General features: G+C 40.2%; 1 protein-coding gene across 1 annotated transcript; it reads left to right on the plus strand.

Moving 5' to 3' along the window:
- Positions 1-633: 633 nt before the first annotated feature.
- On the plus strand, positions 634-26,868 carry map2k6 (mitogen-activated protein kinase kinase 6). The gene is made up of 12 exons (XM_037754211.1): positions 634-1,131; positions 14,470-14,527; positions 15,760-15,808; positions 16,954-17,067; positions 17,255-17,374; positions 17,895-18,011; positions 18,137-18,188; positions 18,672-18,799; positions 19,869-19,946; positions 21,674-21,813; positions 22,244-22,289; positions 23,515-26,868. Exons 1-12 carry the CDS (start codon positions 1,038-1,040, stop codon positions 23,590-23,592), a joined length of 1,074 nt encoding a protein of 357 aa, XP_037610139.1. The 5' UTR covers positions 634-1,037; the 3' UTR covers positions 23,593-26,868.
- The last annotated feature ends 985 nt before the right edge of the window (positions 26,869-27,853 follow it).

Raw genomic sequence — 27,853 nt, forward strand, 5'->3', positions numbered from 1 at the left:
AATAATATTAAAAGGATAAATATAAAATGTGACATAAATTGATATTTCTGATTTTATTTGCTTCTTTATGCATTTATGTTTGTATTAATTCCCTTATTTATTTACATTTATGTTTAACTGTCCCTTTTTTAAATTTATTTTTGCATTTATTCTTTTATTTATTTATTTATTTATGTATTTATTTTTGCATTTATTTTGTATTTATTTTATATTTATTTATAAATGTACTTATTTATTTATTTATTTGTTTATTTATTTATGCACAATTTTCCCCTTCGCATTTCACCACTTATTTATTTCTCCAAACATATTTATTTCTGTATTATTTTCTTTACACGTTTCTTTATGCAGTTCTGCCTCATTATGCAAATGAGGGGGCTGTCAATAAATGCATAAATACATAAATAAATACATACATTTAAATATAAATATAAAAAATACTTGCAAAAATAAATAAATAAAAGGGAAAATTAAACAGAAGAGTAAATAATTAAGAGAATGAATACAAAGAGAAATAAAGAGAAATATCAATTAATGTTACATTTATATTTAATATTATTTTTGCTACATTTAATGACATCTTTATTTATTCATCAATTTATCATTTATTTATTTATGTTTTATTTTGGCAGGTGCCGTCCTCCACAGATCTAGAGTGTAAATGTAAAAAACAAAGCACTGAGACATAAAGAAGTCCTCTGCCTCAACTCAACGCTGTGAACTACAGCTCCCATCATGCATTGCGCTCCAAGCAGGAAGAGCGTTGTCTCGCAGGAGGCTCACACTGATCCAAGTTAGGAGCTTTCAGCTGCCAGCCTTGGCCCATCATGTAAGAGCTGCGGAGGATTCTTTGCAGTGCATTTGCAGAATAACCTCCTTCCAGACGCCTGCAGGAGGCCGTGCACTGCAACCGTCGCTCTGTGCACGGACACGCACGCTGCGCACGCAAAAAGGCTCCAAGTGCATGAAGATCGAGGCTTGTATTTTGCATCTTTTGTTGCAAAAGCAAAGCCGCTGAAGCTCCAGTGCTCGGTGCGATGGAGGGAGGGAGTGAGAAAGAAGGCAGCAAAGTCTTTTGTGCTTCCCCTCCCCCTCATCAAAGCAAAGGGGAAATGTCTCAGCCAAAGGGAGGTAAGAAGATATGAAACCGATCATCTGTGCAAAACTACCATCATGCAATCACTGCTGCACGCTCTGCAACATGCACCGCTGCAGCTTCAGCACGGCCGGTGCATTTTAAAGTTACAATGTTTCAGAAAGGGTCAGTTGCATTTCCTGTTTCAGATCTTCCCCTTTGCACAGTTCCTGGTAAGACGATGCTGTGTGTGTGTACTCACTCACACTGACGCTATTAGCAGCAGCGCACAGGCAGCAGGGATGAGATGAAGAGGAGCCTGCAACAGTCACGAGATAGACAAGCACACTGCAACTCTTTATTAGAATAAAACTGCACGAGTGCATGCATGCTCAAGGTAAATAATGTAAGCCATAGTGGCGTGCAGGGGTGCAAATATACGTGTTTTTTTGGTGCAGGAGGGGACGTGACAGGCTGCAGCTGTCAGTGGTCAACTTTGAGTGTTTATTGGGTGCTGATTTCTGCTTATGGGACAGAAAATGGAAAATCTAATAATAGATTTAGTTTGAGTGGTGGTGAGTTCAGGAACAGGGGCTTCTATTAAAACACAAGTCTCCATGCAAAAAGTCCCATTCTGTCAGCTGCTGCTGCTTCTGTCCAACTGCAACTGGATATGTGTCAAACCCCTGGGTGGCGTGTCCACTGATGTTCAGCTTTTCCCCCTCAGCGTGCACACGAAAGCATGCATGTCACACTTTGACCCCAAACTTTATCACCGTGCAGCAGCAACAACAACACGAGCTGTGGAGTAAACTGTCCTGCAGCCGGAGAGCTCTCACAGGTCATCGGTGAATGCAGGAAAAAAACAGCTGCAGTGAAAGCAGTGAAAGCAGCTCAGGCGCTTTTCCTCCCCGTACCGTGTTTTCCAAGAAGTCCAAAGTGAGGCTGGTTCATTGCACAACATGCAGAACACACAACACACACACAGAGCGAGAGACATGAGCAGGTAGGAGAGAGAGAGAGAGCCCCCGATGGTCACAGCCTCACACTGTTTATCTGCTACAGTCAATTGTCCACCCACCTACACAGAGGAACTGTCTTGTTGCAGCCAGTTCATGATGATGAATAATGCACAGACATTTTTTTTTTCTCTGTATATGAATGAGTCGGTTTGGGACTTTCCTGAAAGCAGAAGTAGGTTTCTGTTGTCATTCATTGATAATGTACGTGGCAGGAAACGACACACACAAACACACACATCTAGAGCTGAAACAATCGATTGGTCGATTATTCACTACATGAGGTTTTTGTCTTGAATCTTTGTAGTACGACAAACAAGAACGAAATGGCACAAAGTGTCACCTCAAAGCCAAGTCAGTAGTTCTGCTACAGCCGTGTGAAAGCATGATTCCTATAGAAATGTAAGTCAGATTATGGGCTGGCTGAGGTGGGATCCCGGCCCCACGGGGTTGGGCGCACCACCGGCCCGTCTCGCCTGCACCGTCAGGGACGTGGAGCATGAGGACCCGAAAGATGGTGACGAGAGGTTAACGTCACGCTGCAGTAAAGTGATATCGGTGCCGTTGTATTGGAGCCGGTTTGCAAGTACGAGTACATGAGCACAGTATCGGACCCGATACTGGTATCGGGTATCGGTGCATCCCTAGTTAAATTGATGTCTTTTGGACAGTTGACAGAGACGTTAAATTTATGTCTTTTGGACGTGTCTTGTTCAGTGGGTGGCGCGCATGCCACAAGCATGCACGGAACATGGATGTATAAAGAGATCTGGATACGGCATTGTAGGCAGGCTCCCGTTCATTTCTATGAGAGTTGCTTCTGAGCCGCATGAAGCCAAATTATTGACAACAACAATGGATTTGAGCGTGCAAAAGACGCAGCGTGTGTGCGGACACTTAACACGATCAAATTATATAGTGGTGACATTTTGGACGGTATGGATGTAAACTGCAACTTGACAGGTTGGCGGAGGCAACAACAACCGGGAGGCGGTAATTCTAGTTTGGTCGAACACAACTGATGACATCGCCTCGGGCTTTTAGAAAGTGTGACGGATGTTTTTCAGCATTTCTGAAAAGCGTTTTAATCATCCATCAAGTAAAAATGTCCAAACATTAGTTGGTTCCAGCTTCTCCACTCTGAGGATTTGCTGCTTTTTCAGTTTTATATGATTGTAAATTGAATATCTTTGGGGGGGTTTTGACTGTTGTTCAGACGAAACAAGCTGTGGGGCTCTGAGAAATGTGTTGTTGTAAAAGAAATCAGAAAAAAATGAATATGAAGAATTTTTTTTCAATTTTATGGAAGTAAACTGCAACTTGACTCGTTGGCGGAGGCGTACAACCGCGAGGCGATAATTCTAAGTTTTGATTTTGGATTGTTGGTTGAACACAACTGAGGACATCGCCTTGGGCTTCAGGAATTGTGGCGGATGTTTTTCAACGTTTCTGAAAAGCGTTTAGGTAAAAAACATTAGTTGGTTCCAGCTTCTCCACTCTGAGGATTTGCTGCTTTTTCAGTTGTTATATGATTGTAAATTGAATATCTTTGGGGAATTTTGACTGTTGTTTAGACGAAACAAACTATTAATTGTTGGTTGCAGCTTTAAACAGTTATTGCATATCTCATAACTGCTGAAGGAAATTAATGCAAATCTGAGGTTACAGTAACCGTCATGTCGTTGTTACAGTTTTCAGTTTTTAGAAAAAGTCAGCTGTGAATATATGAGAACTAACACATCAATCCATGTAGCCTAATTCTAAACTATGCTGTAGTTTCATGGTGCTTTTGCTAATGTTACTGTACGGCAGCTAACAGCGTTTCCTTTATGCACGATGTCATCTATCTATGATCCCACATGTTACCTCTCGGATGGTTTGTTGTTGATGATTTGTTGTTGATAGGACGATGGTGAAGGTGCTTCATGAACGCTTATGCCTGGACCAGACAGCACACGGCAGCAACGCGTGGCGGCTGCGTCGCTGAACCTCTGCGTCTCTCACGCTTGTGGTGTCCACACTAACAGCATTTCTGCTGCTGCTGTCAGCTCTTTCTTTCTACATAGTTTGCCTTTCATGATGGCCATTTCACTTCATTGTGAATGTCATTTATATTTATTTTAGACAGAAAAAGGTTAAGAAATGTGTGCTCATTTGTAAATAATAGTAATAATCCACAATTAAAACCCCGTACTTTATTCATTCATGAAGCCGTGCAAGTCACTGCATCTTCTACAACACTGTCCAGTAAAAGCCTCGTGTTAACAAGTGAAGGAATTCTGTCCACAGAAAAAAACGCTAGAGGGCTTTTAGTTTGAAACGGAAGCAGGAAGTGTTGATTTAGAATAACTAAAATAAATAAATTACTTTTTTCATGTCCGTGACATATTCTACATATACAGACGTTGGTATACTGTCAATATACTGTCTGTTGTTGCTGTGAACTGCGCGGCTCGTGGTAAAAATAGGCGAGACCTTGAATCTCTAGAAGAGATGCAGCTGAAGCTTTGTTCATACTCACGCGAGACACCGTGGCGCGGGCCTCTGTAGATGGCACACGCACTATAAGCATGCACGGAGGCGTTCATGCTCAGCGCGTTGTTTGTTGCAATATGCTCCGAAACGCCAGGAGGCGTTCAAACAAAATATTCTGTGGATAAGCAGGAAGTCAACAAGTGGTACCGGAAAGGAAAGTAGGTTGATTAAAACACTAAACACCGACGTACGGACCGCCAAACATTGCATTTGTGTACTGTAATTGTTAGAGGTGCACGACAAACCACCGCAACAACTTGTGGAGCCTTCGCACACCACGTGAAAGATGTGATGACGTCATTTTCTGCACTTTGCGCCGGTTTCACTACGGCGACCATAAACCAGGCTTGACACGCAGCTGAGCCGCGCTGCTGACATTCGTTAGTCGTTACACACTGTGGAACTTTTCTTCTTCCCCATGTTTGAATAGTTTGTGTTGTGCTTACAGCTTTTAGCCTCCGAGTGGTTAAAAACAACAACAGTTAATGCTGGTTTTAATTTAATTTAGAAGAATTTCTGCAAAACATTTTTTTTTCATTTAACAAAAAAAGTTCTCAAAGAACTCTACCCAAATAAATTAAATTATCTGATCAAACTCTGAACTATCTCATCAGGGAATTAGTAAATAACATTATAACGCTGATAAACTTCCACAGTTTGTGATGCTCAGTGTAATGAACACATTTAGCTCAACTACTTCTTGCAGCCCTGCACAGACTGTGTTGTATAACTTACAACTACTGAAGGAAATGAGTACCAATGTGCAGAGCTAAAATCAGCATCATGTTCTTGTTTTATTGAAATCCTGCCAGTCCCTTCTTCACCGTGCTGCTGCTTTCCTTCTATTCTCACATCATTTGGCTCGGATGTGTGTTAAGTCTTGCGTTTCCTTCTCGAGCGATTCCCTGTGTGGCCCAGACACTGCGCTGTGCTGTGCTGTGCTGTGCCGTGCTGAGCTGAGCTGAGCTGAGTGCTGTATAGCGTGCTCGGCTGTCCGATGGCAGAGTGACAGCGGCCCTCCCAGCTCGTGTCCCCCTGCAGCCTCGCCGGCCCTCGCGCCTCTGCACAAATGTCCCGTTTGTCATGCAAATGGAGGCTTCTTTTTCAGCTGCACAGATACTAAAGTTGCTGTTTCAACGGGCCGATTGTTGCAGGTCTATAGTGGCTTTTTTTTTGCTGCAATAACAGTAGAATTGTTCAGAGCATTGTTCACATGATCCACTAACTGTACCTCTGTTTTCGGGGGAGAGGGGGGGGGTTGACTGCATGCATTCAGACTGCAACTTCTCTGACGGCTGAAAGAGATAGCAACAATATGTAGGACATTCAAACAATTCCTGTTTATTTCAGCTTTGTTGCATGAAGGCAAGCAGAGGTGTGAGAGAAAAAAAGATTAGTGTGTGCTGAAAATGAGACATAAATCCAGGTCAACCAGGAGGAACCCTCGTGGTCGTGATGGGGTGAGGGAGGAGGTGTTGCACCGTAGCGCAGCCTTTGCGCTGCAAGGTAGTGGATGCAACTAATGTCATTTATTGCAGCTGGATGGAGACATTGATGATATTGACATCTTCTGTTCATAATCACAGTTCTGAATTGTCTGAGAAACATTTAAAGATCAAAGCTGAAAGTCTCTTTCCTCTGGAGGGAAATATATATATTTGCGCTGCTCTGAAGTGCCACGGATTTGATGAGCAAACACTGTGTGTCTTCGCCGGGAGAATTTATTATTGCTAGGGCTGTCAAAGTGAACGCGATAATAACACGTCAACGCAAATTCATTTTAACGCCTCTAATTTCTTTAAGGCAACTTGCAGTTGTTTAGGCTCAGTATTAAAGCTAGAGTGAAGATACTTGTATCATATGAAACTATAAAAACCTGATGAATCTGTTGGTACCAACCATGTCATACTAGCTTGTCTTGAAGGAGGCTAAATAACGCTCCAAACTTACGCTGAATTTTGGCGTGGAGAAACTGTCATGGCCAAAAAAGACTCAAAATGCACAATAAACAAAGTTAAAGATGAATTTGACTGATAGCGTTATTATATAATCATGTAGTGAATCTCTGATATCGTGGCAGCGTTACGTCTGTGCCATCGCGGTCTCCGGTCTCCGTCCTGGACCGGGTCAGAGGAAGCGGCGTTCTTGCTCCGAGGCGACCTGAAGCTGACACTCTCGACGCTCTCCGCTTTCTGCGAGTATCGTTCAAGTTGAGCCGAGTGCACAGGAAGTGTAACGGTGACGACACGATTCCCAAAGGAGCTTCCGACAGCTGGAACCTAAAGGAGCTGCCATCTTTGGAAGTGTAGAGTATCTCACGGATTGCCAGAGCAGTCGGAGGGGGCCGAAGAGCCGAGGGCTCCGGCTGGAGTTATTTTCAAATCCCCCCCCTCCCTCCTTCTGTCCTGTCTTTTCCTGTCCTTCCTGTGTCACTGCCTCCCGCCGTCTGTGATTGATCCTTCTTCCTCTGGCTCTCTGGAATTCCATTGAGGAACTCTTGGGATTGTTGGAATTCCAGCCAGAGTGCATGTGTGGGTGAACCGCGGGTGCCGCGTATCCCCGTGATCCAGGGCTCGTTATCACACATGCCTCACACACACCGAGTCTCTGTGCACATCTCCGTCTCTGCACACCGGCCTGCAAACCTTCCTGTCAGCATTATGTCTTCACGAACGGACGTGCATGCATGACGAGGCTGATTGCATGCTCGTACCGGGCGTGGCAGAAACTGTGAGCGAAGACACGCATCTCCTGTGGCCTTGCTCTGGCATTTCACTGCATACTTGAGCTCATGTGCTGCAAATCACTGCGACTGATATGTGCTGCTGCTTTTAATTAACCCACACTGCCGACCGCAGTGTGGAGTTATCTGCTGAGCTCAGCAAGAGTAAAGGAAAGAATTGTGTATTTGAGTTATGCAACATAATCTGGAGACCGTCTGAAATGAGATATTTTTAGCTCTCTATGTTTCCAGCCCGGAAAAAAATGTTGGTATAGAACGTTTCTGCAAACCACGGATACGTTGCATGTTGTCGTCTTTTTGTTGTTTTTTTGCATTCTGTCAGAGAAAGTGATGAAGTGATGAAGTGATGAAGTACAAACGAACCCAGGAGACTTCACCCGCGTGGAACCAAAAGTAAACGTTGACTTTACGCCAGTTACATAACGCTACGTCAGAAAGTTTGCTAAGGGCGGTTGTTACTTACTTACGTTAAATTACGTTGTTATTTTATTACAAACCATGATGTTTTTTCTAATCTTAATCGAGTAGTTTTGTTGCCTAAACCTAACCAATCGTTACACAACGTTAACCAGCTGGTATTGTGCGTTTCTGCATGCGCGATACAAGGTATGGAAGACGTAAAAATAAATGAATAAATAAATAAATGACTCGAAAAATAAATAAATGTCATTAAATGTAGCAAAACTAATATTAAAAATAAATGTAGCCATTAATTAATTGATAAAATGTGACATAAATTGATATTTCTGTTTTTATTTATTTATCTTTGTATTAATTCCCTTTTTTATTTACTCTGCACAAAGAAATTAAAAAAGAAATGTATAAAGAAAAGAATACAGAAAATAAATAAGTTTGGGGAAATAAAAAAGGGGTGAAATGCAACGAGAAAATCGTGCAGAAATAAATAAATGCAGAAGTAAATACATACATTTAAAAATAAATATAAAATTAATGAAAAATAAGTGCAAAAATAAATGCATTTAAAAATTAATAAAAATAAATAAATAACAATAATTAAACAAGATTTAGTAAATAAGGGAATACAGAGATAAGTAAATAAAGAAGCAAATTAAAACAGAAATATCAATTTACTGTATGTCACATTTTATCAATTAATTCATGGCTACACTTATTTTTAAGATTATTTTTGCTACATTGATATACATACTGTATTTATTTATTCATTTATTTTTATTTTTGGCAGGTTCCGTCCTCCATATATTCCTGCCAGCCACATAGATTACATAATCCTGGGCCCCTCTGATCCCCGCACCACCTCCTCCTCTCTCTTTCTTACACCTCTGTTCGTCTCTCTCTGTCATTTCCTGTCGGTCAGTCGCAGCGTTCCTGTCAGTTGAGACACTTCACATGATGATTTGCATGCGTGCTGCTGGATCGTCTGCATCTTTATGACTTTACATATAAATCTGTGCCTGCAGCTCCTCGTCGTTCGTGTCTCGCCTGTGTGTATATTAAAGTGGACTGAGATGCATTGTGCATGTTAATATGCGTGCTGAGGTTTGGATGATAAATGTGTCTTTGAGGAGCACGCTGCCTCTTGTCTCGTGATCCGAGCGCACCGACGGCTGTAAGGCAGAAGATTCACACTCCCGGAGAAAGAGAAGGGATGCTGTCGCGTCGTCGTAGTCACACAGTGGAGCTTTTGTTCTGACATTGTTTGAGGTCAATCATCTGACAAAGCTCCATGTTAGGTTAATGCAATGCAAAGTATTTATTGATCCGATCTCTTCATGTGGAACCTTTAGTTACTTCTGTTTGTTAGTCAGCAGGTTTTATCATGAGTCAGACTCAATCAGGAACTGATTAGTTTGGGTGTGGATGTGGATCCATTAGTGCAGTTATACTGTATATCCACATCAGTCAGTTAGGGAGCTGTGTTAGCGGCAGGCAAGCAGCTTCTGGTGTTCAGGTGCCTATAAATACTGTTTCTTCCTTCAGTCCGTCTCCCCTCTGCACAGTTGTGAAGCCACATTGAACGCTGTTTGGGGCAATTCTTAATTTGTGATAAGATTTTATTGATTTTCAAAATATGCATTGGAAATTAACAAAAAAAATCACATTATTTTAAACAAACATTTTTTAGAAAATATGAATAATAATAAATAAAATAGATAATAAATATTTTTTGTAATGAAACTCAATTGATTTTCAAGATATGCATTTGAAAATTAACAAAAATACGTAAATTAAAAACATATAATTAATTGGAAAAAAATACAAAAAATAATAACAAATAAAATAAATAACAATATTTATTCAATAGATATTTCAAAATAATAATAATCTAAATAAATAATATTTTTTGTGATCAAATTGTTTTGATTTTTAAGATATGCATTGGAAATTATTAACAAAAATTACATAATTTAAAACAACATTAATTGAATTTTTTTATTAAAAATTATAATATTAATTAAAATAAATAAATAATAAATATTTTTTGTGATCAAATTTTATTGATTTGCAAGATATGCATTGGACATTCTTAACAAAAAAATACATAATTTAAATCAAAACATTAGTTGAAAAAATATTGTTAAAAAAATAACATTAAAAAGAATAAAAAAATGCAAAAAGAGGATAAAGAAAAGAAATAGAACAGTATGAGTAATACTGATGTGATAGTGAAGGTTGTCAGGCCACGGACAATCAGGTCACGCAGATGGAAAATATTGTTCTAGTATTAAAGTCACGCATTGAGAGGATTGTGTGTGTGTGTGTGTGTGTGTGTGTGTGTGTGTGTGTGTGTGTGTGTGTGTGTGTGTGTGTGTGTGTGTGTGTGTGTGTGTGTGTTAGCAGAGAGTTGTTCTCCAGTTACTATTGTTGTCTGTGTAAATGCATGTAGGAGGGGCTCAAACTGACATTTTAGTGCAACAAAGCTGCTTTGGAAAGTGGAGACCAGGAGGCCGCAGCAAGAGGCCACCGGTGGAGGGCCGCACAGCACAGCAGCGTCACACCCTGCACTGTTTGAACAAACCAGGACATACTGGACGCACCACTCTGTGTGTGTGTGTGTGTGAGAGAGATATGCCTTCAGGACAGCGTTTTGACTGACAGATCTGTCACAGCTACGTGTGTGTGTGTGTTTATATTTAATAAGACAACAATGTGAGAAATTCCAGTTCTTCTTCTTGAGCTGTTCCTCTTCTTTTGAAGAAGACACACCTTCACTTTTACTTTTAATTACCTTAAAGGGATAGTTTGGGTGTTTCTCAGAGTGGTTGTATGAGCTACTTATCCATAATCAGTGTATTACCGACAGTAGATGGAGTTTGGAGAAGCAGATAGGAGTAATGTACTGCTTTGGACGCATTTTAGACACCTAAAAAAATCAATATCGGTTTAAGTGTACGCTATATTTAGAATATTTTCACTACAGAACACAGGAGTTGGTTAGTTCGGATTCACCAAATCACACAATAACACGAACAAACTAACGGATGGAGGCAGCGGTAGACCAGCGACTCCTGTGTTCTGTGAGGTAAAATCACTGTTTTTTTCAATGGAGTCTGGTTGCTTATACGAGAGCATAGATAACTGCTACATATGGTGTAGTATACACCAAATATAGCGTACACTTAAACTGATTATTTTAGGTGTCTAAAATCCCCGTCCACAGCAGTATGTTGCTTTGCTCCCATGCTGGTACTCCTGTCTGCTTCTCCAAACTCCATCTACTGTAGGTAATACACTGTCTATGGAGAAGAACCTCATACAACCACACTGAGAAACACCCACACTATCCCTTTAAAGCTTTTTGCTGCTCAGAGCCGTTGTCGTGCATCAGAGGCAGATCCAACATGGCTGGCCCTCCTCCCGGTGTCACCTTTGTCAGAACAGATGTGAACGAGCGTTTTACTGCAACAGGCTCTGATCGGCTCGCAGCAGTTCAACCCGGTCTGAGGAGGTTTGATGCTGCCGGGACACACACAGAGAGTCACACCCTCAGGAACCTGTGACGCCCCGTTAACGAGTCGCCCAGCCGTTAAACCTTCACCTCCAGATGGAGCGAGCACACCTGAGCTGCCTGACCTCCTCTTCTTCTTCTTCTTCTTCTTCTTCTTCTTTTTCGTCTTGCTCTCGGCGTCTGTTACGTTCAATTAGGATCTGGAATCACTTACTGCATCCAACCGTAAGTTTCAAAGATGAGATCGGTCGCTGCTGCAGTTGCTATATCAACAGGAAATGTAGAAATGGAAGCCTGGATGTAACGCATGAGAAGTTCATGAGAAGCATTCTGTGATGTTTACACTGACGGCTGCTGCAGGAAGTTTGAGCCATTTTGCATCAAGTGCCGGACGTCTGTTGTTTGGACAATACTTATTTTGTTTTTTCAAGGTGTGCATAGGAAATTATTAACAATAAATTACGTAATTTAAAAGATAACATTAATTGAAAAAAACATATCATTAAAAATAATAATAAAATTAAAATAAATAATAGTTTTGTGATTATATTATATTGATTTTCAAGATATGCACTGGAAATTATTAACAAAAAATTACATAATAGAAAACAAAACATTAATTGAATTCTTTTATAAAAAATAATTACTAAAATAAATAATAATTACTTTTTGTGATCAAATATTTTTGAATTTCAAGATATGCATGGGAAATTATTAACAAAATTGACATGATATAAAACAAAACATTCAATAAAAAAATATATATTATTGAAAATAATAATAATAAATAAAATACATAATTGTTAAGTAATCAAATCTTCAAGATATACATTGGAAATTATCAACAAAAATTACATTATTTAAAACATTAATTGAAAAAATATTATTAAAAATAATGATAAATATGATAAATAGTAAATACTTTTTATTTATAATAATAATAAATAAAATAAATAATAAATACTCTTTGTGATCAAATTTGATTGATTTTCCAGACTTTGGAAATTATTAACGAAAAATTACAGAATTTAAAACATTAATTGAAAAAATATTATTTAACATAATAATAATAAATAAATAAAGATTTTATATTGTTAATAATAATAATAATAATAATAAAATGTGTAATAATAATAATAATAGTAAAAATAAATAATAAATACTTTTTTGTGATCATATTTGATTGATTTTCCAGAGACACTTTGGAAATCATTACCAAAACGATGGCTGCTGCAGGAAGTTTGAGTCATTTTGCATCAGTGGGAGTTTTTAAGTGCCGGACGTCTGCTGTAAGCTTCTGGACAGAAGCGGCGAGTCATCAGTGTTTTGACATTGAATATGCAGATCCAGTTACTCAGCACAAATCTGCCTCAGAGGACAACTGACTGACTCACTCTAAACGTTACTAAGGTTTGATTGAAGTTTCTCGATTCCTAAAATAGATTTGATTTAGTCCTCGTTTCATTCGTAGCGGCTTGTCTGGAAACTGAAAGTTCACGTGATGAGGTTTTGCTGTTGCTGGAGGGAGAAAGAGAGTTGAAGGTTGATGAACTCCGATCAACTGATCTCTCATCCTGAGCTATGTTAAGAAGCTAAGTATGCTTTCATCTGGCGGTATGCTCGGCTGCCGGCGAGACCGACCAGCCGACCTCTCTGGAGTCTCATCAGTCTGCTGCTTCTACTTCACTCACACTGAACTGTCACAGCAGTTTGCACAAATTCCGAGATGAGTGACGTTTGGAGATCAGACTAGAACATCTATTTGGATCAAACATCCAGCTTCTCAAATGCTCCCAAATTTCTTTATCTTATATGATAGAAAACAGAACGTCTTTGCGTTTTGGTCGGATAAAACGAGTCATTTGATGACGATGTTACCTTGAGAGATTTTAGGGTTTTCTCTTAACCCTCTGAGACCCCCAATAGACCTGTTTCTGTCTCTTTTAGGAGGTTCCAGGGGGTCTTTAGGGGGAGATAGCAGGTCAACGGTAGACGTCACATAGAAGTGGTGTACATCATCTGAAAGCTGAGAACCTGAAGATTAATTTGAGATGCAGCTCAGCACTGTGTGTCAAGTTGTTCTTAAAAAATGATTGATTAAAATAAATTGTAAAGGTGTATGTGTTTAGAACATGATGATAGAAGTATATGATGCTCATCTCCATGCTCTATTAGGTCTCATAAGTTGTTGCAGCAATTTTTGGGTTGATACCATTTGTTACACAGATTTGGTGCTAAATTTAACCATTTTTTTTTTTACCAGTGGAGAAATAAAAATGATCAATAATCCCTCCTTAATACCACATTAAGACACCAAGACCTTGAGGAACACCAGAGAAAAAGCCATGCTGTGATTTGGCAGGAAATGCATTTTTTTGGCGATTGGATGGCGAGCACTTCTGTTGTGTAAACTGCTCAGAAACCCCCTTATTGTCAATCTAGCTAGGAAAGCCATCCATCCTCTGAATGCTCTAGGTCTCTAGTCTGATCCATCCATCCTCTGAATGCTCTAGGTCTCTAGTTTGATCCATCCATCCTCTGAATGCTCTAGGTCTCTAGTTTGATCCATCCATCCTCTGAATGCTCTAGGTCTCTAGTTTGATCCATCCATCCTCTGAATGCTCTAGGTCTCTAGTTTGATCCATCCATCCTCTGAATGCTCTAGGTCTCTAGTTTGATCCATCCATCCTCTGAATGCTCTAGGTCTCTAGTTTGATCCATCCATCCTCTGAATGCTCTAGGTCTCTAGTTTGTGGCTGTAAAGTTTCATGAGGCTGTGATTATCCTAGAGGTCACCACAGGTCATTTTATACAGGGAGGTCAATGTTCAAAAAAATGGTCTCACTACAATGAAATGTCTCCTATGGGGACTAACATCATCACACATGAATACAGTTGGGCTCGTTGGATCCATAAGAGTCTCAGCTTTACAGTGAGATGTAATTCAAGACTGTTTAGGGACCCTAGTATGCGGAAATATTCAGATACGACATTTTAGAATAGGAGACAATAACACATTTATAATGCATGTGATGATCATAAAGTGGGCATGTCTGTAAAGAGGAGACTCGTGGGTAAAATCTCTATATTTTCTCTTTCTGAGAGTTTTTATTTATTTATTTATTAACCTCAGTTTTCTGATGATGTTTTGTGTTTTGTGTGTTTTCAGGTAAGAGGAAGCTCAAGCTCCCCAAGGAGGTGTTTGAGCAGCCTCCTCCCGCCGCAGTGTAAGACTCTTTACTACTTCATGTTTACACGCTTTCTCACATCCAAGGTTCTTTATTCATCATCACCTCCTGTGTTGCACATACTGTACCTGCGTAGACCTGGTAGACAGAAGGCTGAATGTGTTCAACAGTTCAAGGAACGGTCATATCATCATTTCTCTCTCATAGCGAGTACATCGGCCTGTCCTGGGTTTGCGACTTGAACACAAAAGCAAATGTAGGAACTAAATGTTCAGTTTGTCTTCAAGAGAATCATCTTAGCGCTATATAAGTTGAATTTATTATTATTATTATTATTATCTTCATTGAGACACTGTCACATTGTTGATTTTATTTGTTAAAATTATATTTTTATTTTGTCTTTTACATTTTCATTTAATTTACCTTTTAATTTTTTTAATTGGATAATTTTATTTATTTTCTAATTTATTAGATTTTTTTATTCTGTTGTATTTCATTTTAAAATAATATTTATTTTAGTTCTGAATTGATTATTTTAAATATTTGATTTTGTGATTTTATTTATTTCTTTAATTTGTATTTTATAATTTTTGTTTTAAAAAAATCTTTAATTTTATTTGTTTTCTAATTCATTTGATTTTTTATTCTGTTGTATTTATTTTATTTCTGAATTGAAATTTTTTATTTTGTGATTTTTATTGACAATGTTTAATTTGTATTTTATATATATTTAAATTCTATGATTTTATTTTTTTAATTTATTCAATTTTTTTATTCTGTTTTATTGATTTAAAAATAATATTTTTTTTCCGAATTATTTTATTTTTTTAATCTTTTATTTTTGTGATTTCATTTAATTTTATAATTGTATTTGTTGTTTTTTTTAGATCCTATAATTATTTATTTATTAGATTGTAATTATTTTCTATTTGTTCAATTTTTGAATAGTATCTCTTTTAATTTTTTTTATTAATTTTTTTAATAAATCAGTTTGTAACTTTGACTGAAGAATCCACTTACGAGCTTTTACAGGATTTAATGTTGTTCCTCAGCTCAGTATGAACAATATGAGTGAAGGATGCAGTTTGAATCTGCTGTCCTCAGACTGGTGGAGGACAGAGACGGGGACATTTATGTTTTCATTGACAAACAGATCTTTGACATCATGTGTTCGTCCTGACGTTTACTCTCTGCTTCACCGTGTTCCTGTTGTTGTGAAGTTGAACCAGTTTAAAGGTAATAAAACGTGTGTGTGTTTCTGTGTGTTTCAGACCCCCCAGAGATTTGGATTCGAAAGCTTGTGTAACCATCGGAGAGAAGGTAATTTTATTTCATCTTTGCACCTTTCCTAATCCCATTCAAGGTTTATATTTTTTCCTCTTACATAACTCCTCACTGTTTACTTTTTTTCCTTCTGCCGGTGTATTTTTGGTGCACAGAGGTCGGCTCAGTAAAGGCTGCGTTCGCTGTAAAGAACGCCCCGCTGAACATTACGGCCGAATTGAACACTTCTGATTGTGGGGAGACTGGAATGTCTTTTATTGCCCGTCGGGCAGTAAAAATATTTATTTTAAACTCATCAAATAAGTGGAATTTTCCATTGGCAGAGGTTCCTGCTTTTCTCTGCTCGGCTTGGCCTCAAGTCAAAATGATTTGTTGTGTTTGCTTGAATAGAAGAAGTTAAGTTTTACATCTGTGGAGGAGACAGTGTTTACTGACTCTTTACATCTGTGGAGGAGACAGTGTTTACTGACTCTTTACATCGTGGAGGAGACAGTGTTTACTGACTCTTTACATCTGTGGAGGAGACAGTGTTTACTGACCCTTTACATCGTGGAGGAGACAGTGTTTACTGACTCTTTACATCTGTGGAGGAGACAGTGTTTACTGACTCTTTACATCTGTGGAGGAGACAGTGTTTACTGACTCTTTACATCTGTGGAGGAGACAGTGTTTACTGACTCTTTACATCGTGGAGGAGACAGTGTTTACTGACTCTTTACATCGTGGAGGAGACAGTGTTTACTGACTCTTTACATCTGTGGAGGAGACAGTGTTTACTGACTCTTTACATCTGTGGAGGAGACTGTGTTTACTGACTCTTTACATCGTGGAGGAGACAGTGTTTACTGACCCTTTACATCGTGGAGGAGACAGTGTTTACTGACTCTTTACATCGTGGAGGAGACAGTGTTTACTGACTCTTTACATCGTGGAGGAGACAGTGTTTACTGACTCTTTACATCGTGGAGGAGACAGTGTTTACTGACTCTTTACATCGTGGAGGAGACAGTGTTTACTGACTCTTTACATCGTGGAGGAGACAGTGTTTACTGACTCAGGTTGTTTTACTGTTTTAATCCTCTCGGTCACCACAGCTCCGTTCATTTATTGACAGCAGTTTGTGTCCACCTCTCACCCGGCTCCCCTTGTTCTCCCCTTGTTCTCTCGTTGTGTCGGAGCAGAACTTCGAGGTGAAGGCGGATGACCTGGAGCAGATCTGCGAGCTCGGCCGAGGAGCGTACGGCGTGGTGGACAAGATGAGGCACGTGCCCAGCGGCCTGATCATGGCTGTGAAGGTGAGTGGCCAGAGGACGGACGACTTCTACGTTACCACGACCCACTAAAGGTGTTGGGTATATGAATGAAAGAATCTTAAAAGCAGCAGAGGGTAGAAATGGAGCAAACAAGATTTAAAAAAAATATATATGTTCAGTCTGCTTGTGTGAGTCCTGAACCGTTGTACTTCCTGTCGTCGTCCCTCAGCGGATTCGGGCCACAGTGAACACTCAGGAGCAGAAGAGGCTGCTGATGGATCTGGACATCTCCATGAGGACCGTGGACTGTTACTACACCGTCACCTTCTACGGAGCGCTGTTCAGAGAGGTAACAACAACCACAAGGCTGCACCACAACGACAAACCACAACACATCTGTAGTAACACCTTAAACGTGTCTGTTTCACCAAGTATTACCTCACACATCTGCTCATATTCATCATCTTGTTTACTGCTTCTTTGCTCTGATTCAAATCGTTATTTTATGAATTTTAGAAATATGTATTAAGACGAGAAGTTTGGCTTCTTTTATTAACAGAAAAAATTTTCATATTTCTCAAAGTAAGTTATTCAAAAAGAGTATTGTTTTGTATGTGCATTAGTGTAATAAATATCAAACCCTGCTGACGGATGCTGTGTATTAATGACAAACACCTGTGAAGAGTTTTACGGATGCAGACGACTTCCTGCAGCAGCGAGTGGATGTTCAGGATTTCCTCTCCGTGACTAAAAACACTGGAAAATCTGCCGCTTCTTCCGGTCCGTCCGTCTGTCCGTCTGACATACGTCCTGGCGCTTTGTTGCCGCTCTTCCTCGTCTCTTTGTAAATGTGACTCGTCTGTTGCCAGGGCGACGTGTGGATCTGCATGGAGCTGATGGACACCTCCCTCGACAAGTTCTACAAGCAGGTGATCGAGAAGGGCATGAGCATCCCCGAGGACATCCTGGGGAAGATCGCCGTCTCGGTGGGTTCACTTCAAACACGTTAATGTGAACGATTTAAAGACGTACTTCCTGTGAATGCTGGAGCTCACGTTAGCTTAATGATGGTTATGTAACTCTCTGCTTATTATGGGCTGTGTTATTACAGATAGTAAAAGCTCTGGAGCATCTGCACAGCAATCTGCAAGTCATCCACAGAGGTAAGAGCCTGAGAGGAAACATTAAAGCTCTCAGAGCGCGTCGATATCCTCCTCTGGGATGCACCGCCACTCTGCTGCTCCTTCCTTTCTTTTCTTTCTTTCTTTTCTTTAATTAATTCATTAAAGTTGATTGTTAAAATATTTAAGGGTTTAGAACATTATGATAGAAGTATATGATGGTCATTCATCATATACGTCTACATTTTTGGGTTGATACCATTTGTTCCACAGATTTGGTGCTAAATTTAACCTTTTTTTACTACATGAGAATTGATAAAAATGATCAATAATCCCTCCAAAATCCCACATTAAGACACCAAGACCTTGAGGAACACCATAGAAAAAGCCATGCTGTGATTTGGGATCAGAAACTTTTGATATTTGGAGATTTGGAGCGAGAATTGCATTTTCCGACAATTAGATGGCGAGCACTTCTGTTGTGTAAACTGCTGTTTGTTGTGTCGTCTTTCTCTCTGGTTCCAGATGTGAAGCCCTCCAACGTGCTGATCAACACGCAGGGCCAGGTGAAGATGTGCGATTTCGGCATCAGCGGCTACCTGGTCGACTCTGTGGCTAAAACCATGGACGCTGGCTGCAAACCCTACATGGCGGTAAGCGGGGAAGATTCAGTGGGCTGTCATTTAACTGTTTTACATCTGACTAACCTGAAGCGCGGTTACCTCGTGATTGTCGCTACCAGAAAGGTTTCATGTACGTCGCTGCCCCCCCTCACCATTCAGCTTGCACCATCATCCACATGTGTTTTTGTTTATGTCGAGATCAGCTGTACGTCGCAGAGCATCGTAACAAAATAACCTAAAGCGTCGTCGTCACTCGTTGCAACAGTCAGCCAGTGTGCCTTGGTCGAAGTAAACTGTGATGTCAACGTGTTTGATGAGGAAAGCTGGCAGGAGGAGAGAGGCAGGGTGACGCGTCATCAGTTACACTGCGCATGTCTTAAAGCCTGTGGTGTTAATGCACAGGCTGAGCGGAGTTATCGAAAAAGATTCACAAAGCCAGATCATGACCTCGATCGCCACCAAAACTAATGGATTGTTCATTATGCCACACCCCACCCCTCAAAAAACAATGCATTCAAATCCATCCAACTATTCCTAACGGACAAACCAACAAACCAACGAACCAAAGCCGGTGAAAACAAAACCTCCTTCCTAGGCCCTGCCCTTGACGGAGGTAACAAGATAGCGACGGCCAAAATGCCGAACACAAGGCTTCAAAGTGGTAGTCCACAAACCAATGGGTGATGTCATGAGAGCTTTTCCTGGCGGCTTCATTGGCGTTGTTGATGTAAAAGTCTCGCATTCCAGCTTGAAACGAGGATAACATGTCATATGTTGTGTTGACAAGTGACCCAAAAACGTGTGACTTTGGACATGTGATTTAAAGACATCTGAGTATCCAGATAACAGGATGTTTTCTCTGGCTGATGAACGACAGCAGCTACTTTAGCGTGCAGAGAATCCACCTCTCTGTCTCAGTATTATCCGGTTACACTTTAACCGTGCCTGCTGCTGATTGGCTGAGTGTGTTTTAGGGCCAGGTGAGCGCTCAGGGAACACAGTGTGTGTACAAGGACGTTTAGGATGACAGGGAAGCGTGCGGGTCGTCCCCGACAACCGCCTCCATACGTGACATCACCCTTTTCTTTCTGTCCCGCAGCCGGAGAGGATCAACCCCGAGACGAACCAGAAAGGCTACAGCGTCAAGTCTGACATCTGGAGTTTAGGAATCACCATGGTAAATCAGCTTTATTCTTCATTTCTCTGTGTGACTTTATATTGGAGACTCGCTCTCATTCACATGCTTAATTCCCTTAATTTGTTTCATCTCCGTTTATGAAGTACGCGAAGGGTGAAAATGATCGGTAATAAAAAAGCGATCTGGTTCTATGAGGCACGGCTCTCTCTAGACACGTCTAGATGTTTTATTATGAGTTGTTAAATATTCATAGTTTTCTCATTTGCACATTTTCCAACTCAGACCAGAGAATATATTTTTGGCGTCAAGGATTCAGCAATCTACGGCAGTTTCCCGTCATTTGAGCTCGTCCTTCTCTTTCTGCTTTAAGCAGCAAATGTTCCAGCAGCGGTCTGAGTGTCTGGTGGGTCGAGGAGACGAGGAGGGGTTTAAAATGATGGAGGTGAAAAGAATAGTTTCATCAACACTGGACGAGGCAGAGAGAGCAATCGGTGTGTCCAATAAAACACACTTTGGGTGATTTTGGAGCATCTGTTAGTCCTCGAGAACTTAAGAACCACCTGGACAGTGAAAAGTGAAATAACTGCAAAGTGAAGCAGCTGATGAGATTTTGAATCCGTTGTTCTGAAGGCTGAAAACGGGTCGTTGTGTAGCATCAACGTCCTGGTAAGATGTGGACACTGAGATATATACTGGACTTCCCTGAGTGGGTTCACATGTACAGTTGTATTCTGATTGGGATTTTGGAGTATTTTAGGTGTGTGTTATGTAAATGTAAATATATCTGAATAATACGGCGAGACAACGCGACACAATAAGCAGATACGTGGTTCTATAAAATTGTCATGTATTGTATAATGCAAAGAGGGCAAATAATAATAAACATAAAAAAATGAAATTATATGCATTTAAATAAATAAATAAAAATTATAATAAATAAATTAATAAATTTAAATAAATAAATTAAGTTTAATTAATAAGTTGATTAAGAATAATTGAATATGCACTAAATTACAAACCTGGATAGCGTCAGTGTCACCTATACTATGTAGGATGGAACCCAAAAAGAAATAACTTGATAAATAATTATGTCATTAAATGCAGCAAAAATAATATTGAAAATAAATGTAGCCATTAATTAATTGATAAAATGTGACATAAATTGATATTTCTGTTTTAATTTGCATCTTCATTTATTTATCTTTGTATTAATTCTGTTATTTATTTACTCTTCTGTTTAACTTTCCCTTTTCTTTATTTCTGTATTTATTTTATTATTCATTTTTAAATTTATTTATTTATTTTTGCACTTAATTTTTTATATTTATTTTTAAATGTATGTTTTTTTTTTTATGTGTTCATGCATTTATTGACAGCACCCTCATTTGTATAATGAGGCAGAAATGTAAAAAGAAATGTATAAAGAAAAGAATACATAAATAAATAAGTTTGGCGAAATAAATAAGGGGTGAAATACAAAGAGAAAATCATCCAAAAATAAATAAATAAATAAAAAATAAATGCAAAAATAAATAAATAAATGCAAAAATTAATACAAATAAATACATAAATAAATAAAAGTTAAAATTTAACAGAAAAATAAACAAATAAAGGAATTAATACAAAGCTAAATAAATTTGTCACATGGTATCAATGAATTAATAGCAGATCTCTCATTAAAGCCTGACAGGTTAAGACCTTAAAACCAGGATCCCGGTGTTCTCGTACGGTTCGTGTTCTGAGTGTTTGAGTGACCTCTGTTTCAGATCGAGCTCGCCATCCTGCGCTTCCCGTACGACTCGTGGGGAACGCCGTTCCAGCAGCTGAAGCAGGTGGTGGAAGAACCTTCGCCCCAGCTTCCTGCCGACCAGTTCTCCCCCGACTTCGTGGACTTCTCCTCTCTGTGGTTCGTCCTTTTCTCTTGTTTCTCTTGCGACTAATTACAAGTTTTGTGAAATGTTTTGTTTAAAGATACAAATGAGGCATCATGTAATGCTAAGTTTTGGTGAATTTAGGAGAAATCTACAGACGCAAATAGACAAAGTAATGAAATTTATGACTTCTTATGGAAGCAAAATAGCCCAAAATGTGAATATTGACCAGCGTATGAAGTGTCTGTAGTGTCTCGCCTGTCTTCTTTACATCCTTCCTCCACAGATTATACTCTAGAGGGAACTTCGATGCATAAATGTGCAGGTCAAAGTAAAAACTAACTCCGTACTGCTCTGAGATCCAGACTGAGTCTGAAGGCTGGAGATCAGCACATGGCTGAGGTGTCGGTGATGAGCTCCATCAGTTATATGAATTAATGTTGACGTTGCTTTTTGCTTCTGCAGCTTAAAGAAAGTTTCCAAAGAGCGGCCGACTTACACAGAACTCATGGTGAGTGCTGTTATTTTGTCATTAAAGCCCTCCTCCAGAGAGTTTTACTTCCTGTTTTTTGGTTAACGTTCTTTCTCAAACAGAGAATGGGGGTGTGGTTAATAGTCAGACGTACTGTAATTCATCACCGTGGCAACCAGTTTGCATCGTTTTCCAACCAAGTTTAGATGAATTTACCGTTTATCAGACCACAACACACCGACTCTCTCTCACTCGCTCTTCTGCTTCACCGTCTCCTCCTGGCGAGGCGGCCGTCTGGCTGCTGCTGCAGCGCCACCGAGGAGCCGCACCGCCACACCGTCGGCCACAGCGCACCGGAAGACGGATAGACATGTTGCCAAGGTTACGCCGTTTGAAATGCAGTTTTCGGGGACGTTTTTGGAGGTGCACCGTCCACCAGCACCGGTCACTCTCTCCTCAGCTCCAGCACCGACACCGGGCTGCTCTGAGATTCCTTTATTTCTCTAACGGGACTTTTCTCTTGAGCTGAAAGTTGTGCTCCCCGTCGCTCTGACCTGTTAGAGGCCCGCAAACCTCCGGTATCGGCTGCTTTCCGTTAATTTATATCCAGCTGGAGGAGACGGTAAAGAAGAGAGCGCGAGAGAAAGCGACAGTCGGTGGGATTTTGTGTAATTCACTGCGTTGATTTCATCCGCTCACTGCACACACGCCGTTGTGAAGATAAACACACTAAAGTGAGGCGGAGGAAGCCAAAAATAAAATGAAAACAACAAGTTGGACTAGCTAACTACACCTAACTAGTTAACTAACTAGAAAGACACACTGCTGCTGCTCAGACTCAAGCGAGCATGAGTGAACCTGAAGGACGACCTTTGACCTGCAGCTTCTACTAAAGTCAAACGGCATATTCACATTTTACCAACAACCTTTTTTTTTATTACTTTGAGCTCAAAATTAAGTAATTTGTCAGAACAAAATGTTGGCAAACAGTGTGGCTGATCAACAACTAAATATGAAATATTATAGAAAAGCCGAAATCCACTGGAGGGGGGGGGTTTAATCTGCTGTTTAATAACCTGCATGCATCCTGTAATACTGTTACTCAGACACCGGAGGGAGCACTGAGACCGGTATTTCTATGTGGCTGAAAGTCCTCTCCCTCACATCTAATATGAGTAGATCAGCTGTGATGCTGAATCATATGAAACACACGTCTGATGTTGTCGTTGCTCTCAGACTGAATGAATGTCGTCTTCCTCCTCAGCAACATCCCTTCTTCACCTCCCACGAGGCCAAAGAAACCGACGTGGCTACCTTTGTGAAAGTCATCTTGGGGGACTGAGTCGTCGCCACACTCGCACAGGGACGGAGTGAAGATCTGTTATGAAGAGAAAAAAAAATACAAAAAGCAACCAATCACAGCCCCCCGTTACCTGCAGGACCCCCCGCACCCCCACCCTGCCTGCTCTCACCCCTCCCTCCAGAAACCGACGGAGCCCCGAGGAGAGGCTGGCGAAGCGGAGCGAGGAGTTTGTCCCCGCCCCCCCACCTGGCTCTCCATGTCTCTCTGTACGTCACCTGACATGGGAGGGGGGGTGGGGGCGACGGCGGCGGCCTCGCACCTAATCTGGAATAATTTAACATGTCTGTATGCAAAACCACCCTCCCTACATCTGTCCCACCTCCGTGCACCGCCTACTACTCAAACATTCAGCGAGGCGACCGGTCGGCCCGTCGGCTCGTCGTTGTCACGGTCAAACTTCTTTTAGCTGAAGAGTGAAAAGAGGTGCAGATTATATATATATATATATAAAAAAAAGATGAATGATATAATGCTATCTATGTATAATCTAAATGTTTGTATACTCAAAGCAAGTGTTGCATCGGTTTATTAATTGACTGCATGTACAGAATATATCTGAGGGTGAAAACAGGCTCAACGAGGAACAGTTGTAGATTCAAGGCCCCTCCTAGTGGTCACTAACAGGTACTGCACCTCTACTGCTCTCCCCCTGATCACAGCAGGTCGACACCTTTTGGGCTCTGGCTGCGTCTGTGTGTGTGTGCGTGTGTGTGCGTGCGTGTGTGTGTGTGTGTGTGTGTGTGCGCGCGCTTGTGTGTGCTTGTGTGTGTGCGTGGACGTTGTTGTGGGAGAAGATTGCCCATATTCTCCTTGTTGTCTGTACTGAGCCAATCACAACCCTCTCCACTCCGTGTTCAACATGAAAAGAACTGGATATTATTACTATTATTATTATTATTAATATTATATTAATTATTGTTGTTATTATTTAGATCCAGGTGCCCCCCCCCCCCAGACATATTTACTGCAGTTTCTCTTTATTTATTACAACTGCTGTTTTCCCTCTGGAGACGTTGATCCATCAGAGACGTCTCTCTCTCTCTCTCTGAGTGTTTGTTTTGTTTCTGTCGTGTTCTTCTTGGCTCAAACACGTAAATGCTTTTAAACTGTAACTTGCCTTCTATGTGCCTCTCTATAGAACAGGAATATGTTGTTGTAGTCAGGATGATGCAGGGACACCTCTCCCATCATATCCTCCCCCCTTCACGCTCACGCCGTCATAATTCCACTTCGTGTTTGCTTTCATCACTTCCTCGCTTCTCTTTCTCGCGGTGGTTTCTGATCGGCCGACGTAGAGCTCAGCTGACGCCTTCTAGTTGTTATGCAAGTACTACTCTAATGACAAACTTGATACTGTAAGAGGCGGGATGGCAGCGATTTGTCACAGTGGGATAATTTACATCATCTTGTTGCCTATAAATATTTTGTTACTGGGTTATCACTTGATTGTTTTCTGCGTTTGTGCCCGTCTGAAGTCCGTTAGCTTCGTTCTGTTATGTTCAAGTTGTTTGACTTTAAAGGCTCAATCTGTGATTTACCAAACAAAAACAGTCTCACAGCAGTTTGTGAAATAGTTCATCTTTTTGATTCGTGTACACGGACACCAATTTAACTTTTTCTTCGTGACGCTCAGCACGCTTTCAACAACGTGTTTTTAGTGCGTTTTCATGCAAATGTCCAGCAACACATGATGCATGTGTCAATTTCCACTCCAGTCTTTCCAAAATAAAACTACTCAGCTTATCGACTTGGTTAGGATTAGGCAACAAACTACTCAGTTAGGTTTAGGAAAGATCGCGATTTGAGTTGAAATGACACCGGAAGTGGTGTAACTTAAGTACGGAAGTTACGTGACAAATAAATCAACTTTGACCTGTGGTTTCACGCGGGACATGAACAGCGGTCTTCTGGGTGAAAGTCCAGAGTTTCTCTGCCTCGACTCAACGCTCCGCCTACAAAATACCTCATCATGTTTTCTAACAGAAAAGGGCTCTATATTCTCTTTTATCTCTGTTTTTGGTCTCCACCACCGACTCTTCTTTAGCTGCTAAATGCTGCACTATGTTCACCAGCTAGTCGCTAACTTTGTTTGTCTCCCGTTTGGTGCTAAACAGGAAGTGTATTAGCTATAGTTGGTATATCAGAACTTTGCTTGTTGATGAGACCGATGAGACTGAACCAAAACAGTAAAGTTTCAGAGCTGCAAAACCAAAACAAAGAGCTAAAAGATGCTAAAACGCTCAGCAGAGTCAGATGATCTCTGTGGGTTTGTCATTTGAGCCTTTGTTAATATAAAAATATTGATTAGTGCAGCTTTAAGAAATAGTTTTCTGATGGCTCTTTTAACACGGCACAAAAATAACCGGATCAATTTCTAATCATTTTCTTCATCATTAAAGCAACTTTGTGTACAACTTGAATATTTTTACCATAGACGACATCTTCAAAGACAGTAAATATAGTTGTAATACACAAAACGATTACAGATTGGGCCTTTAACAGACTACAGCAGGTTGTTCTCTCTGTGGTTCAGTACCTTCATGAGCATTTTTTATTTCTTGAGAATATTATATTCTGTTTTGTCGCTGTTCAAAACAATCTCCTCCTTTTATCCTCAGTCCAGTCCGCTCTGTCGTTTAAACGTGTTCACCAGTGAGTTTCCTGTTTTGTAGCAGACTTAACTTTCCTTTCACCCTTCACACCGTAATCTGCTCCCTGCTGGGCTCAGGTCCCACGGCCTGTCGCTCGCTGTCCGCCAGGTAAAGCTCCTTAAAGCTCCTCACTAACAACTCAAACGTCTGGCCCATAAACCATCTCCCTCCTCCTCCGTTAGTTCCTCCCATCACGTTTCACCACAGCCGGCTCTGCTGAAAGCAGATGACACACGGTGGATGTGATTGCGTTTTACTTTCCTAACTCTTCCTTCGTAGTGAAGTTGAGTCAGAGGCGGCTGTCTGTCAGACAGAGCTCTTCGCCAGCCAGCCGCCGTATTGAGGACGTTAAGGGCTCCCTCACTAGTGTGTTTCTGTGTCACAGATGGAAATCTACTCTTGAGAAACTCTAATTGCAGTTAGTGTTCTTATTGAATGATGAAATTCAAGTCAGCAGAGTGAAAAGGTCATTTAGGTGCAGCAATATGGAGGACGGAACCTGCCAAAATTTCAAATAAAAGAATAAATAAATGACTCAATAAATAAATAAATGTTGTTAAATTTAGCAAAAATATTTAACTTGCTTTTTTGTATTAATTCCCTTAATTATTCACTCTTCTGTTTAATTTTCCCTTTCATAAAAAATTTGTAAAGAAAAGAATACAGAAATAATTAGTTTGGGGAAATAAATAAGGGGTGAAATGCAAAGGGAAAATTGTGCATAAATAAATAAATGCATACATAAATAAATATGGACTTTTAAAAATAATTATAAAAATATATAGAACTAGTGCAAAACTAAATAAAATATAAATTCAAAAAATAAATACATAAATAAAAGGGAAAATTAAACAAGAGTAAATAAAAAAGGGAATTAATAATAACAAAGATGCAAATTAAAACAGAAATAATTTATCTCACATTTCATGAATTAATTAATGGTTACATTTATATTAAATATTTTTGCTACATTTAATGAAATATTTATTTATTTATCGAGTCATTTATTTATTTGTTCATTTATTTTTTACTTTGGGCAGGTTTTGTCCTCCACACAGCGAGGCCTGTCACAGGTCTACGCCTGATCCATCTTCTCTCTGTAAAAGACCCCGGCGAGCCCCTGAGGGTCTCATGATGAACCAGAGTTTTTGTTGTCTTTGTTCGTCAGATAATCAGCATCATTTTCACTAATTGAGCGATTAGAGACGGAGTAGAGAAGCGAGGGCTCGGGGGACGGGGAGTCTTTGAGGAGGGGGACAGTGTTGACACAGTGTTGACACAGTGATAAGCATCACTCTGACGTTCCACCCGTAGAGACTAACGGGACTCTCCTCCTTCATCATCATCACCTGCATGGTGTCGTAGGCGTGATTTAGGCGTGTGTCGTATCTGTAGGTCTTTAAAGTGCCTGACGATGCTTTTGTTTCTGTGGTGAACATTTAAAATTTAACATTTAATCTCCGTCTTTGTGAATGATGCTTAAACACTGTTGTCGTCCTTCAGCTCCTCTCTGGGACACACTGCATGTTGCTGTGATGTTTTGCACTGTACTGAGGAGCCATATCACACGTAGTCTCATTGTAGGTTTG

This window comes from Sebastes umbrosus, chromosome 20, assembly GCF_015220745.1.
Source record: "Sebastes umbrosus isolate fSebUmb1 chromosome 20, fSebUmb1.pri, whole genome shotgun sequence".
Lineage (NCBI taxonomy): Eukaryota > Metazoa > Chordata > Actinopteri > Perciformes > Sebastidae > Sebastes > Sebastes umbrosus.